The sequence below is a fragment of the Tauraco erythrolophus genome, chromosome 6 (genome assembly GCF_009769465.1).
Source record: "Tauraco erythrolophus isolate bTauEry1 chromosome 6, bTauEry1.pri, whole genome shotgun sequence".
Taxonomy (NCBI): domain Eukaryota; kingdom Metazoa; phylum Chordata; class Aves; order Musophagiformes; family Musophagidae; genus Tauraco; species Tauraco erythrolophus.
The window spans coordinates 48,218,092-48,233,650 of record NC_141470.1 but is presented as its reverse complement, the minus strand read 5'-3'; the positions used below and the strand labels follow the sequence as shown (position 1 = coordinate 48,233,650).

General features: G+C 45.6%; 1 protein-coding gene across 2 annotated transcripts; it reads left to right on the top strand.

Moving 5' to 3' along the window:
• The first annotated feature begins 310 nt into the window (after positions 1-310).
• On the top strand, positions 311-12,104 carry TMED8 (transmembrane p24 trafficking protein family member 8). 2 transcript variants are annotated; one of them, XM_086613729.1, is made up of 6 exons: positions 311-377; positions 1,731-1,809; positions 4,457-4,580; positions 5,526-5,667; positions 5,936-6,235; positions 7,234-12,104. In XM_086613729.1, the coding sequence occupies exons 1-6, from the start codon at positions 311-313 to the stop codon at positions 7,449-7,451; spliced, it is 930 nt and encodes a 309-aa protein (XP_086469855.1). In that variant the 3' UTR covers positions 7,452-12,104. The 2 variants fall into 2 exon arrangements, with proteins under 2 accessions (XP_086469855.1, XP_086469854.1); XM_086613728.1 differs by having other exon boundaries at positions 311-410.
• The last annotated feature ends 3,455 nt before the right edge of the window (positions 12,105-15,559 follow it).

Sequence of the window (15,559 nt, the reverse complement as noted above, 5' to 3'; positions counted from 1 at the left end):
CCGGCCCCCCCCCCCACCCCCCATGCTATCAGTCTACAAAGCCGTCAGTGTCCCGCCCCGGGTGGCTCTGCGGAACTAGTTTTTTTTTGGCTGCGTTGCCGAGGGGGGAGGCCGAGAGATGAGCACCGAGGCACTCCCCCCTCCTCCCTTTTGCCTGGCTCGCCCGCGCCCGCTCGGCTTTTGCCGCCTCCTTCACTCGGGTGTTTCCGCCGGCGGCGGCCGCGCCGCTTCGGCTCAGCTCGGATCTTTCCGCTGCCACGGGCTGCCGCCTTCGGCTCCGCGCGCGCCGGCTGACCGCTCAGCCCTCCCCATGTCGGACGTGCTGGCCGCCGCCGCCGGCTCCCGCTTCGAGCCCCCGGCTGCCGGGGCGCCGGGCGGCCGCGGCGGCCCCGCGCCTCAGGTCCCCTCAGGTACTGGCTCGGCAGGGGAGGGGGGCTCCGGGCTGACCGCGGCGGGTAGCGGGAGTGGCTCCCCGCCTGCCCGCTTCCTTTCCGGGGATGGCGAGCGCTTGCAGCCCGAGCGGGGTCCCTGAGGAGGAGCTTCCCCGGCGGCGGGGCGGGCTGCTAGGCTGTGCCTGAGGGGCCGCCGGGGATGAGGCGGCAGGCCCGGCGGCGCGTAGTTTTAGCGTTGGCCTTAGGGCCAGGGAGAGTGTCGTGAGTTTCCTTTCCGTGGTGGGTTTCCTCTTTTCTCCCGGAGGAGCCGTATTTCCACGGGGGCGGTTTGTTTCGGTGAAAACACGATACCCCTTGCGAAGAGCAGCATCGGCGGTTAGTCCTAGGCCAATGTTTGCGGTACCGGGTGGGCTGGCTGCTGGGGGGAACGGGGCAGGCTGTGGTGTCTAGGCGCGCCCATCTGCGGCTGGCACCGGCGCCCGGGGAGGACCCGCACCACGGCAGCCTCCCGGGGTGCCCGGCCCGCCCGCCGCTCCAGTAACAGCTCCCGGGGTTTCTTCCCTGCAGCGGAAAGAGTGAGGACTGATAGAGGTTTGTTAGGGTGAAAAGAGGCCTCGTCCAGCTGGGAGCTGGACTGCCCCTGCCGTGCGGTCCCTGCCTGGGCTGGGGCCTGGTGCTGTATGCCCGTGGGATGGAGTTGCCCGCAGCTCCGAATTGACTCTGCGAAACGGCCAGCGGCTGTAAGGCATATGTATCATCAGAAAGCTGCAAAAGCTGGAACTTGTCCATGCCCAGTTCACTGCCTTAATGCAATCAGACAGCGGGGCTGCGGAGCACATACCGCAGTCATACAGGGACAGAGCTTTCCCAGAGTTCAGGAGACTCGGGGAAGACCAGGAGCCATCTTTATAGACAGTCGTTTTAGCAGTGACCTAGGAATTTCCATCTCGTCAGTGCCCTGTGGGAACCGCTGCATGATTGCTTTTTCCAGGGCTTTGTCAGCCCAGTTTTACATGATGAAGTTTGGCCGCCCTCTGTCCTTCTAAAGCTAGGGTTGGTGGTTCCTGAATAAGTCCTGCTTCTAAGGGTGGTTCTGCACCAAAAACATGCATGGGTTTTTGTTCTCCCTTTCCTAGGGTTGAGATGATTGAAAAAAAAAATTGTTCTGTAAGGTGCTAGATACAGCTTATAACATGAAAAACTGGTTGGCACAGCTCTTCATTCCATAGCCATGTGACCTTGTCAATGTCTAGGTGCTGGCTGTAGTTTTTCCTCCTGTCTGTGTATTCTAAAGACTGAAATTTATTTTACCTCTCTGTATATTCTGTTTGTTTTTAGAAAATGAAGATTCAGCCCAAAAGACAGAGCCTGCAGGTCAGCTGATTGATTCTTTGGAGTCTAGTACTTCACAGAGCAGGTAGGAAAATCTTTTTGTGTATTGTGGCCCACATGCATGACAGTCTGGCAGTTGATTCTGTACAGGTAAAGAGAAGGGACTGGAGACTGAATTGTCTGCTTTGGGACACATATATACCGGAATTGGTCTAGGAGAGACTGTGCTTGTAGGCGTAAGGTTGTTTTAAAGCTTATGAAATGATGAAGAGTAGTTCATGTCTCAGCTATTCAAATCACAGAATCGTTCAGCTTGGAGAAACTCCAAGTGAGTTTTTGTAGTCCGTTGTAAGAGCTAGTAAACTTTCAGCAGGAGATTTTCTCTGTCCTGTCTGAAGAGTACTTTAACAATTAAGCATTCCCGCTGTCTATAATTCTAGTGGAAGCTGAGCAAGAAAACATCTTTACTGTTTTCTTGACAGTGTTTTGGGTTTTTTTCTTCACCCTTTGTTTTTTGTGTCACTCCTTCATTAATGCTGCTGATCAACCCTGTTATCAGGTGTTTGGCTTGTTATTATCTTTTGGGCATGTGGTGCTTGTGGCTGAGTTGTTGCATTGCTTACAAGCACTAATACCGTATGCAGTGGAGTTCCATTTGCCATCATACATTTGTTGCACAGGATGCAATTTCAGAAATGTGTGAGTTAATTACATCAGACAGTAGATAAACCACAACCTCACTGAAAAAGAGGGGAAAACAAAAACTACAGCAAAACCCACCTACTTACTAAAACCGCAGTTTGATGCCATCTTGGCTTGATGGTAATGACATCTGTAACAGCCTTCTTGATTCTAAATGTGTTCTTCCATCTCTTTATTGTGTCCTCTAATTTTCTTCTAAGAGATGGGTATAGACTGTGAGCAAAATGGCCAAAGTAGATGCTGGATACTCATAGATGTTACCTGATAAATTTGTCTTAGATTTCCTTTGAAAGGGACGGAGGTGGTCCAAAAGGGTTGTTGGAGGGGGAATCAGCTGAACTCTGTCTTTGTAAATCTGCTTATAAAACTTGTGTAGCTCTGATCTTTCAGTGAGACTCTTGGACTTCAGTGGTGTCTGGAGGAAAACATTCCCAAGCTGTTAGCTCCTATGTTGATGGAGAGCCTTTTGAGCAGATGTGTTGCATCTATGGTAGCAAGTGACCGAAGAGCCCTTCTAGGTGTGATCATGCAATTGCTAAGCTAAAATGCAAGTGGGCTGGAAAACGGTGGCATAGAAGTCCAGATTTGTCCTGGGCTGCCAGAGAAATTGTTACGGATCACTGTAAGAATTCTTCCTTTATGAAATTGTCCTTTTCAAGTGACCTTTCTTTTATTATATTGTCCATCTGCTGCCGTTTTGTGTATCCTGATGTTCAGCTCATTTGAGTTGTTCTTGCAGACTTTCTGTTCTATCTTGCCATTTCTAGAAAAGGAAATAACACTGTTGAGAGAATTTAAGTAAGAAATGGCATTATTTCTGGATAAAATCCTTATAGCCCCATAGGAGTAAAGATTTGGAAACAAAAGCCATGTTTGCCTTGTTCTAGTCCTCTATAGATGCAGCAAGTAATGTGTGAGTTGAGCTGTCTATGGTATTTTTAAAATTTATTTTTTAAAACCATTCCATACTATACTGATACTCTGCTCCCTTGCTGATGAGAATATTTCTCATTTCTGAAAAGAGACATTTGAGGAAATTCACATATTTTCCATTACTGCTGTGTTCTCATGTTTCTGATCCTTTAGACCAAGGCAGTTGATGCTGGTTTTATAGTGCTGTGAGAAGGTTTTGCTTTTTAAAAGGGCAACTATTTCTGTTCTTAAGGGCTAGGATGCTTCTCGTGGAAGTTTCACATAGTATCTGAGAGTATAACAGGAGATTCTTCTGGCATCCATCTGAGTTCATTTGGGATGATAACTCTTTCCCGCTATAGATGATACACAGCATTTTTTTTTAATATCATTTAGAAGAAAAGCCTCAACAGAGAATGAATGCCAAAGATGTTTCCTTTCTTGCCCGTTCTTTTCCTGCTACATACCTTTCTTTTTGTTATAACATGTCTATCTCCTCTTGTCACAGTGCAGTACTTGGACCTCTTTGCTATTATTGTGCTACTGCTGTATGTCTTACATGTTGCTTGTCTGTGCAGCATATTTGAACATGGCAGAGAGACGCCTGGATGCTCCATGTATCTCTTGGGATTTCTAGTAGGAAAGGCATAATGGGCCACTTACATAGAGGGCATTTTCAGGATAGCTGTCAAAACTGTTTTGAATCCTTTCACTGATCCATTTGACCTCTGATGGGATATGCAGATGAAATGTAGTAGCTGGCATAAAAGAAGTTGTCCTTTCTTGAGCAGAAAAGTTGCCACTGGTTTCTGCACTTAGTACAGTGTTGGTGAGCTAGCATGCTGCGGGGCAAATGCAGCGAATTACTGCTGTCTAAGGGGTGGTAAATGAGGAGTATCTCACTGAAGTTGCTCCCCCTGGTTCATGTGGAGGATAGTCGTGTGGAGATGAGGGCAGAACTGGGGTGCAAAGCACTCTTTATGCAGTTGGCAGGTGCTGACCACAGAAGCTTGTTCCCTTCAGTCCATTTGAATTTGAGTTCGAGAGCAGTTTGAGTTCCTCTGCTGGCTGTGCCCTGGGTGCAAGCGCTGAGTTATAGTGCTCTCTTCCTCTGAAAGCTTGCAGATTGGATCGCTTGGGAGTGCGGGTGTGACAGAGGGTTCGAAGAAAGAGGCTGACACATTGGAGGAAGTGGCTGAACCAGAAGAGAAGCTGCCTGACCAAATCCAGTCCCTCAAAGAGGTACGTGAGTGTTTCTTATGTCTGAAAGCAAGGACAGAGATGCAGCAATGGTTCTTCCATCCTACTGCTGTGCTTGTGGCTATGGGACTGAGGCATTAAGGGTAGTATTAATGTAGATTCAGTTACATTTTTTTCTATACGTTAGCAGGAGGTAAACGTTATTGATCTGATCTGCAAAATCCCTCTTGTGTGGTCAGCTAGTCCTCACTTCCTTGCAGTTCTTGGCTCGCTAAGGCTTCAAGGTTATTCTCACCTTCTGCCTCTTGTCTGGGCCTTCTGGGAATTCCCTTCGTGCAGGTTTATGGAAGAGAGAACTGAAAGTGTCTCTGCCATCTTTTATTTCTTTTGGTGAGCAGCCAATTTGTTTGCATTACAGATACAGTCGGGAAAACCTGTGCAAGTGGCACCCAGCTCAGGAGCTGTGCACATATGAGGAGAGAGGGCTGGCCCTAGGGAACCAGATGGACTTTTAACTAGGACACAGCAAGTAACAGTTTGATTGTGGCTGTAGTCTAGATGCGCACAGAGCTGAAAAGTTCTCCCTAGAGAGACTGTGTCTTGGAAATTCTTTCCAAGAGTAGTCAGCTAAATCTGTAAGGCTGTTGCTTCGTTGAGAGGTGACAATTAACTCTGAAGCAGATGCAAAGACGTGCCTCCGCAGGGACTCCCGGGGAGGCCAAGGCATGTGCAATTTGTGAGACGCAGATGTGCAATTTGTCAAATGCAGCATTTGTCTTCAAAATTCATGACTTTGGCGCTGTCGAGGAAATAATGCAGAGAAGTGTCTCTGAGACAGCCAGTTCTTTTTAACTAATAGAAGCTTTTGCAGGGTCTGACTTGGCTTGAGAAAGACTTTTGAATTACTAGTGAGTTGTTTTAAATCCAGCTGGGGACATTCTTACTATGATGGTCTTTGTGACAATGTTTCTCATGTGCTTTATGCAGGAAGCTATTGTTCGGGTAACCAACTACCATGTACCTCAAGGAGCAGGGGATATAGTCATGATTCAGTCAGATCACACTGGTGCTGTGGATATCCTTTCAGCTGAACTGGAGACTGCAGACCTCCTTGGGGAGCAGAGGAAAGGTGAGTCCTGAAAGGAAAACACTTGTTGGGGCTGCTTTTTAAGTGCCTTCCCTGACTAGAGGAGAACAGAAGCTGTCTTGGAGATAGTGCCAATTCCTGCTGGAAACTTGGGCTCCTGGCTAGTGAGTGGAAAATCTTCACATCCAAGGCTTCTGGGAGCAGGCTCCAGAATGCAAAAGACTTACCAGAAATAGCTTCACTGTTTTCAGATAACAGTTTGTCAGTAGTGAAAAGTCAGGTGAGCTCACGATCTTTTCCCTTGTTTCAGCTCAGCCTCCCCCTCTTGCTCCACCCACCATGTGGACCACTGAGAAGACGAAAGAATTCAAAGCCAAGATGGGAAAGGAGAAGAATGGCCGGATGGTGGTGAAGCGAGGCGAGGTGGTGACAGTCCGTGTGCCAACCCATCCTGATGGGAAATGCATCTGCTGGGAGTTTGCTACGGATGACTACGACATCGGGTTTGGTGTCTATTTTGACTGGACCACAGTTACTAGCACTGCCATTACTGTTCAGGTCAGCGAATCCAGTGATGAGGAGGATGAAGAAGAGGAGGAGGAAATTGAAGGTTAGTGGAGAGCTTGTAAGGATTAATTTGTGGTGCTCGTCACCATGCTGCTGAGTCTGTCAGATGCTGTAATTTCCATCTACTTTGTTTACTCAGCCCACTTGTTATCTCTGCAGCCTTTTGTGTTCTTGGTTAGGCTGTGATGAGACAGCATTTAGCCCTTCCTGCTTCAGCATATTTCAATGGCTGTCCTTCTCCAAGAGTGTTCTTAAAATTGAACATGTTGAACACGTTGAAAAATAAAGTCAGAATTCCCTTTTTCAACTTCCAGCTGATAAAAGATCAGAGTCTGAAATTTTAACTTGACTGTTTTTCTTAGCCTCTCAGACTGAGAAATTCCTGGTAGTGAATAGAAGCAAAAAGGTTTTGTTTCTGGGTTTTTTTTGTTTGGTTGGGTTTTTTTTTCCCCCAGTACATCAGAAGCTCCTGCTGACTGCATTTGAGAGGATTGCTACCTGTGTCTTTGTACTTGTGAAACACACAGCGATGTTGCCTGTTCTGTGGATTGAGTGTATGTGTGACCAGTGTAGCTGGGAGGTTGGTGTCTGAAATTAATTTTGCAGGTTCTTCAAAGAGAGCTAGGGTCCTGTATGAGGAATCCTCTTGGAGAAGTGAATTAAGGACACAAACACAGTAAGGTTATAGCTAAGAGCTTTCCTGCCTTTCTTTTACTTCAAGTCTATATCACTGGACCACTGTTGTGTGTGTAAAAGCAGTGAGGTATCTAAAGGTAAGTCCAGGGAGAGAAGACCAGGCTGGCAGGCAAGTGGGTACTGTCCCATCAGTATTTCCAAGAGAACTGGTTCTCAGCATGTCCTTTGTCACGATAAGGAAAGCTGGGCTTCGTGGGTATTATTTGCAGAAAGATCAGAGCAGACGCTGTGAGTAATGCTATCAGAGTGAACCTTCCATATGTCTGCATGCCTCTACTGCATTCTGGACTGCCTAGCGGCTCAACTGGCTCTGACCTACTTGCTTGTCTCCTCTCTCCCATTCAGGACTCGCCCCTGTTGGTGACGTGGAAAGGGGATCCAAAAGCTACCTGCGGAACCGCTACGGAGAGATCATGCCCGTATATCGGAGGAATAGCCATCGGGAGGTGCAGGCTGGCAGCCATGAGTACCCAGGCGAGGGCATCTACTTGCTGAAATTTGATAACTCGTACTCTCTCCTCCGCAATAAGACTCTGTTCTTTCATGTCTATTATACTAGCTGAAGAAACGGGAAGGGGCCAGGATGGCAGGCGGGTAATGGTGAATGTAGCAGGCTGCCACCCAGCCCTTGTACTGCCTGATCGGCACTGAGGTGTGACAGAACCAAGGCACAATTCTGCTGGCTCCTCTTCAGACACTAACTGTTTTCTCCCCACACCCTCGTTCCCCGCTGTTCCAGTGGAGAAAGGTAGTTGTGACTGCCTGGTTGTCCACAGGCAGCTGCTCTTTCTGTAAAGCGTCAGGAGGTCTGCTCTGTGCAGGCATCGGGCTGGGCCTTCATGTCACAGCCAGTAAATGCTCGGAGGCCAGGTTCAGGTGGTTGTGGTTTTTCGATCTGTTGCCCTGGTACAACATGAAGTGAAAATATTCTTGATCTGTTCTTATTTTGTGAATCACGTTTCCGACTCTCCTGCTGCATCTGCATCACTAGAGGGCAGCTGTCAGCTGCCATGAGACAAAAGCACAGCTGGCTTGTCGCCTTGTCACTGATAATCTAATCACCTACCACAGCTACGTGTCACCAGCAGCCAGTGCTTCCTTCACTCGTGTGGGTGGGGGTGCAGCTGGCCAGTGGCAGCCCACGCTGCAGTGGCTAAGCCATGCTACAACAGACGGGCCCCACACAGCAGTCATGGTGTGGGTTTGAAAGGGGTTGGGGGGAAGGTGCACTCCTAGAAGTCCATAAGAAGGTTTTCCTGCAGGTTCAGAATTAGATGTTACACCTGTTGATTGTAGGGATACGTAGATGATTAAAACTTCAGTGACCACCAGAAGTTTTTCTGTAATCCAGATGTGGAGTGGAAGAAATTACTTACTGCTGTGCTGAATAAATACCAAAAGGTTGGAGTACAACCAATAAATATACAGGAAATGTTTCTTAGTAGCAGCATGTTGGGTCACTGGTATTGCTGCCAGCTGGATGACGCTGTATTGTAGCAAGGAAAAGGCTCCCCAGAGAAGCATAGCTTCTCAGCCGCCATTGCTGTTGCAAAGGTATTGTTAGAAAAGAACATCTCTGCTCAGAAACTCGGAAGGTGTGGGATTTAACCAGTCCTTTCTGTGAACCAGAATCAGCAAGCCTGTTGCTCACCCTGACCGTGTGTGGTAAAGGATGGAGTTCCTTGGCATGTTTTGGTGGCTAGCGATGGCATTAGTGATGACCTTGTGCTCAAGTAGCGGCGGAGTTGAACAAGGATTAAGTTAATCCTTCAGTGATGAATTTTAAATCATGTTTATCTGTAACTGGTTTTTATTTTAATACTTTTAACTTGAAATCATTCTCTTTTCTAAGAATACTGCTGTATTTTGATACCTCTTTGCAGAGACACAAAATGGCTGTTTGCATGGTGATTCTAGTAGAGTTCTGAGTTTTTATTTTTAAATCCTCCAGGTAAAGCACCTCTACTTGGTCTGTTCTTCTATTGAGAGGGAATGATGGAAAATGATTTTGGGGCAGCTAAAGCCAAAGATTTCACTCTCGTAGGAGGGCCACGTGTTTCCTATTAAGGCTATATTGTAGTGCTGTGCAATTTGCTCCATATTGAAGCTCTTCTTTTAACTATCTCTGCTTACTTATTCACTGCCCCAGAGCACTTAGTAGATCAAAATGGTAAGAGAGAGCGCAGTCAGTCTACAGTAGAGCAGCCCAAGCTGGGAGCAGGAAGAAAGGAAATGCAGACAACACTGGTTGTGCACAGTGGCTTTCTGTGTGAGTAGGCAGGGAGCAGAGTTGGTGCTGCTTTGGGCCCTGAGACAGGGAGAAAACAGCCACCTCTCAAAAGTGAGAGAGAGCAGGTACCTGGGGAGGGGGGGAACTGCAAAGCTGCCTTATTCAAGCAGGGTCAGAGGACAACCTTGCAGGGAGACAGAACAGTAGGGTTTGGTATCTGTCAGAGTAAGATGCTTTCATTTAGCAGCTTGGGGAGGGCTATTCCTTCCTTAGCCTCTCAGGAGAGATGAAGGACCATCCTGTTGCCTTTGCACAGCACTTGAATCAGGCCTGAGCAACTTGGGTAAGATGCTCTCCTTTTTTTTCATCCTTTGTCTATCAAGTTCCTAGACACTAAACAGAAAAAGATAGGAAAGACCCTTAAGTGTGACCACACTGTCAGCACTGCCCCACTCAATGACTGCTTTTGGTCCTTTGCTGTGAGATCTGCAGAACTCTGTACACACTTGCTGGTTAATGCATGATGCACTGTCTGGCACCCTCTCCACTTCCGAATTAGGATTTATTGATGATGACGATGGGAATTCTGACCTGTACGTACTTTAGATATTACGGAATTATTGATCCTTTATTACACGGCTTACCACAGGCTAGTGAGGTATCTCCACTAAAAAAGTGTTTCCCTTATAGTGTGGCCTCCGCGTTGCTAACTCACAGCTACCTCCCCCTCCTGTCATATTAAAGTTCAAAATACATTTTGTGATGTTGTAAGAAGTTAGTAAGGCTTGCCTCACAACCAATTTTGATCACTCACTGACACATAAATAGTATGTGTGAGTTTCCAAGCCATTAGTTAATGGTTTTAGTTAAGATAAGTTGCACTGTAGATGATAATCCTATTGCTCAGTTCTAGCTTTCTGAAGTGTGGACCAGCCTTTAATAAGGCTCAGGTCACTTGTTTGGAACTGTGCCCATCTCCTAGTCTCATGGACTAAAGCCCAACCGCAGCATTGAGTATGGTGTGTCAGCCTGTGCCTGGTCTGCAAATGCAGTATGCCCACAGATGGGCCAGCTGCAGTGGAACTGAAAGCATTTTGTGTGTGTTATTTCACTGCTTAAGTTTCCCAGATGTATCTGGTTCTCTTATTAACACAAGATAGTTTTAAGCACAGAATATTTCATCTGCAGGAAACAAGCTTCACAGTTGTAGAGCATAATTTTGTTTTTTAGTTTGTTTTTCTTTTAATTTCCACATTACATGAGTGTTGTTTCTCAGATATTCAGATATCATTCTGAATCAGATAGATTCATTATCCAAGTGACAACTTCTCTTTGGAAGGATATATAGTCTTCATTCATTTTCTGATAAATCCAGTAGCGTGGCTGTGTGGCTAGTGGTTACAGCAGCCATTCCCATTCAAAATCGAAACCATAGTTGGTTCAGAGAAGTAATCTTTCTCTCTCATGCATCCTTTTTTTCAGTTTGATGTATCTCCTGTATTTTTATCCAGTCCTGCTATCTGGCTGAGGCAGTGATGGAAACCCTTATTATTTTTAACTGGAGACCTTTGGAACTAGACCTTGGGTCTAGAAAGAAAATGAATTAAAAAGGCAGTTGCACTTCAGAGAGGGAAATTAATCTTCAAGAAAGGAAATTTCCTTCTTTGTTTCTGTGGAAGGAAGACTTCAGATAGATTTTTAATATGTGTTTCTTCTCCCTGTAAATTGTGTCTAAAAATTCAAAAGGTATATCAAGGAAGAAGCTTCTTTTGCATTTTGGGTTTGCTTTTGTGAAAGTACAAAATTGTTTTCTGTTTTGTTTTGAATATAATTTAGATCTAGAAGTAAGATTTACATGTTCAGCCAGAGATGTAAGACAGTCCTGTAGTGCAGGACTTGTATAAAAATTAGCTTATATAATTGTTTATAATAATGGTAACAATCTGTTGGGCATTTTTTTTAATGTCAAAGGAGGTCATAAGCTCTCCATTGTTTTCTCTTTCCCTTTAGGTGTAATGTAGCAGTGGGAGTTAAATGTATGTGTTTTACTGGGGACAGAGTTAAAGTTGGTTAAATCAGGGACCACTTGTACTGATGTAATTTACTCACAGACTCTTTGGAGGCCTGTAATACGGATTCTTTCGAAAAGTTATTGGTGTCAGACATAGGCTAGTTGCAAATTAATGCTTGGGATCTATTTAATAGTTACATAGATTATTATTGGTAATGAGCCGTTTACATGAACAAGTAAAATGAAAATGCGTTAAGAGAAAAGAGCTGAGTTGTCTGACTTCAGGTGCTAGGAAGAAAGTCGAGTTACTATGCAACTGAGTCTAAAAGACAGCCACAGGCCTAGTTTTTTGGCTCTACCCTGTGCGCTCATCTCCATGTAAGTGTGTGTGCATGTAACCTTCATCTGTGGCCTGCAGCAGATCAGATATTGTGGTGCTGGACCTGATGAGGTGGGTCAGAAGTGAACCTTGCCACATGTCTAGTTACTGAGACACTTAGTAATTCTTGTGGGGAATTAGGGTAGAGAATGAATCCCTAAATGAGTTCACTTTTATCTCCACTGCTTATACCCTTCCTCCTTGTCTCACTACCCCTACTAAAACCACTCTACAGATGATTTATCACAAGGTGCCTTAGGAACGAGGAGCATGTCTGAAATAAGAGCTATAAATGTCATTAATCCAAGGGATTCCTTCTCCTTGTTTCTCTGCCCATTCAGGTGGAGGGGAGGCACTTCCTAAGGTCAGGCAAGGAATCATAGAATGGTTAGGGTTGGAAGGGACCTTAAAGATCATCTAGTCCCAACCCCCCTGCCATGGGCAGAGAAATCCTCCACTACACCAGGTTGCCCAAAGCCTCATCCAACCTGGCCTTGAACACTTCCAGGGATGGGGCAGCCACGGCTTCTCTGGGCAACCTGTTCCAGTGCCTCACCACCCTCAATGTAAAAAATTTCTTCCTTGTATCTAATCGAAATCTCCCCTCTTTCAGTTTGAATCCATTGCTCCTTGTCCTATCACACTACACGCCCTTGTAAAAAGTCCCTCTCCAGCTTTCCTGTAGGCCCCCTTTAGGTACTGGAAAGCTGCTATAAGATCATCCCGGAGCGTTCTCTTCTCCAGACTGAACAGCCCCAAGTCTCTCAGCCTGTCTTCATAGGAGAGATGCTCCAGCCCTCAGATCATCTTCGTGACCCTCCTCTGGACTCACTCCAACAGCTCCATGTCCTTCTTATGTTGGGGACCTCAGAGCTGAATGCAGTATTCCAGGTGGGGTCTCACGAGAGCTGAGTAGAGGGGCAGAATCACTTCCCTCGACCTGCTGGTCACACTTCTTTTGATACAGCCCAGGATACGATTTGCTTTCTGGTGCTGCCAGTGCACATTGTCGGCTCATGTTGAGCTTCTCATCCACCAGCACTCCCAAGTCCTTTTCCTCAGGGCTGCTCTCAATCCCTTCTCCGCCCAGCCTGTACTTGTGCTTGGGATTGCCCCGACCCACGTGCAGGACCTTGCACTTGGCCTTGTTGAACTTCATGAGGTTCTCACAGGCCCACCTCTCCAGCCTGTCAAGGTCCCTCTGGATGGCATCCCTTCCCTCCAGCGTGTCCACAACACCACACAACTTGGTGTCATCTGCAAACTTGCTGAGGGTGCACTCGATCCCACTGTCCATGTCTCCAACAAAGATGTTAAATAGCACTGGTCCCAGTACTGACCCCTGAGGAACACCACTCGTCACAGGCCTCCATGTGGACATTAGAACCTCTTCAGGCTGTTCCTGGAGATTTAAGCTGTTCATTAGAATGCCTTGTTGCTGTAAGATGAGTAGTAGAACGGTGTTTGAGTTTCCTGGCACCATAAGATCTTAGCCTTTCAAAATCATGTGCTGCTGTAAGATATCGAGGAACACCAGAGGACTACTCTTTTTGATATGCTGATGCTAAACCTGAGGAACATTAGGTAGGCATAGAAAAATGTTCCTTGTGGCCATTAATCACCTTCTCTAAAAAGAGTGTCTGAATCCAGTGAGTGGCGTGTGCTTATGTGTATTGAGGCTGGATAAGAGACCAAAGCAACAAAGTTGTTTTTTTTTTATCTACAAGTGTGAAAGAAAAGACTATTTCTCCTTTTCTTGTGTCTGGGAAAATATTGGATGTGATAATAGATGTAGCAGAACATCTCAATTGGTAGAATGAAAAACTGGGAACTGATTGTGTTAAATACATTGGCTAATTAGACTGTGAAAGAAGCCAGGAGTTTAGCAGGAGTCAAAGTGCTAAGTCATTTATCTAAATAAGTTGATTTGCAGTAAATACCAACTAAATAGAGTTTTAGGAGGTATATGAAACTGCAGAGTTCAAATACATCTCGCTAGAAGGAGAATTTTCTGTGGGGTTATTCCATATTTGCCTCCAAAGAGCCTGTGGCAACTTATTCTGAAATGCTGGTGCTGTTGCAGCTGAAGAGACAACATCAGGTCAGGTGGATGATGGGTCTGACTCCCCTTGGCTTTTCTGCATTCTCTTCTGGATTTTACTTGTTGCCTTCTCAGAAGCTTCATCACCAGAAATGTACCCCTTATCATGCAGGGAGAGAAGAATGATATTGTGATCCATCAGTGAGGGTTATCTGGTCTAAGCCCATCTGGACTGGTGAGTCAAGTCCCTTGGGCAAGAAGCTGGATGGCAGCCATTAAGCTCAGAAGGCTTTGCCAGGTTGACATGCTAGGCAAACCCTCAAGTTTAGGCGCTGCGTTTGGAAATGATAAATAGCTGGAGATGGTCTCCCTGCAACCTCCAGGATGCCCTGGTGGCTGTCTGCTCTTCTCAGAGGGAAGCAGTCTGCTCTCAACTCACTGCTCCAAGCTGCTAGCATAGTCTTTCAATGGGGAGCATCTTGTAGCTGGTCATACCTTTTTCAGACCTATGTTCTTGTGAACTGTGATGGCTGTCTGTCAGTCCTTATCTATGTGAAGTGGATGTTTTTGATGTCTTGTGATTTCAAAGTGGAGTTCTTAGTGCCAACCGTTTGCTTTTCATGTCCTCCCAAGATACGAGTTCTAAATAGAGGAGAGGATATTTTAACAAAATGTGGCACTGAACCTCTTGCTGAAGGGCACATGTGAAGACTGTATTTATAGTGTGCTTGCATTCCTTCTATGCTTGGTTTGTATTGTTTATATTTGATGTGTTGTGGCTGATTTGTAATAGTATATTGGAACTTATTCCCTTTAAATAAACTTTTCACTATGCAACCAAGAACTTTGTCTTCTTTTTAAAGCAAGTGAGTGTCTTGATATGAAACAATGGACTACAGGCTTTCCAACAAAATAAAAAGACAATTAAACTTAGTTTTATGGGCAAAGAGGAGACAAAACAAGAATACAATTAAAATCAGTGTTATGAGCAAAGATGAGGCAAATACTCAAAATGTACTTTGCAGTGCACTGGACGTTCTGGTTGCAAAGGGATAGGAAAATGCTCCATTGTCAGCTGATGGTGATGGCTCTAGCCAGGAAATTTTCTGTCTTAAAATTACATGCTGGGATTTTTCTTTTTTTTTCTAATTCTTCAAATTCTCTGCAATGCTTGAGATTATACTGAATACCTGAAGAATTGGAGAGGAACAGGCAAGTAGCCAAGCTCATACCATGGACATGGGTAGAGTTTGAATGCTTTACCCTCTGGTGCTTCATTTTGGTACTTTCCACCTCTGTTTGCAGAGATACCCTGTAGCTAGCTATTCTGTTACTTCAGCTTTCAATCTGAAAGATTAAAAACATCTCTTCAGTTACCAGGTACTGATTAAGTTATCTAAAAGAAAGTGTTTGCCCTTCATAGCTCCTCATAGCTGCTTGCCCATCAACTTTATCTTATTGTGAAATCTATATTTACACGGCCTGAAGGAAGCACCAGCTGGTCAAAATGAGGATGATACCTGCAGCCCGAGCCATCCTTCCTCACTTGTCCTACTGAGCTTAATAACAAGACAAGTGCTGCAGAAATTCAGTTGTCTCTCTTCTAATCCTGTGTCTCCTTGGAGCACTTTTATAAATAATTGATGGGCAGGAGCAATCATAAAGCAAGTTCATCAAAAGGGTAGATGACTGCCAAGTTAAAAGACATTTCATCTCGTTTTAAGACCACTGCAGAGAAACAGCACTACAGCAACTTGTCTACCATGCACTCGTGATGAATCCCTGTCCTTGTGCTTGGCTCAGGCATATGGCCAAGAGGAAAACTAAGCAACTTAATGGGGATGCAGGGAAGTGATGTGAAATTTCACAGCATTAATTCTTTCCCACTCTTTCTGTAATTTTTGTGGTTGGGCTGCAGCAGAAATGTGCTGATGACAAGCTGCTCGGTGAAGGTCTTGCAGCAGACTTTGCTGGCCCAGTGACTCTTCCCTGTTTCAGCTGCGCACAGAG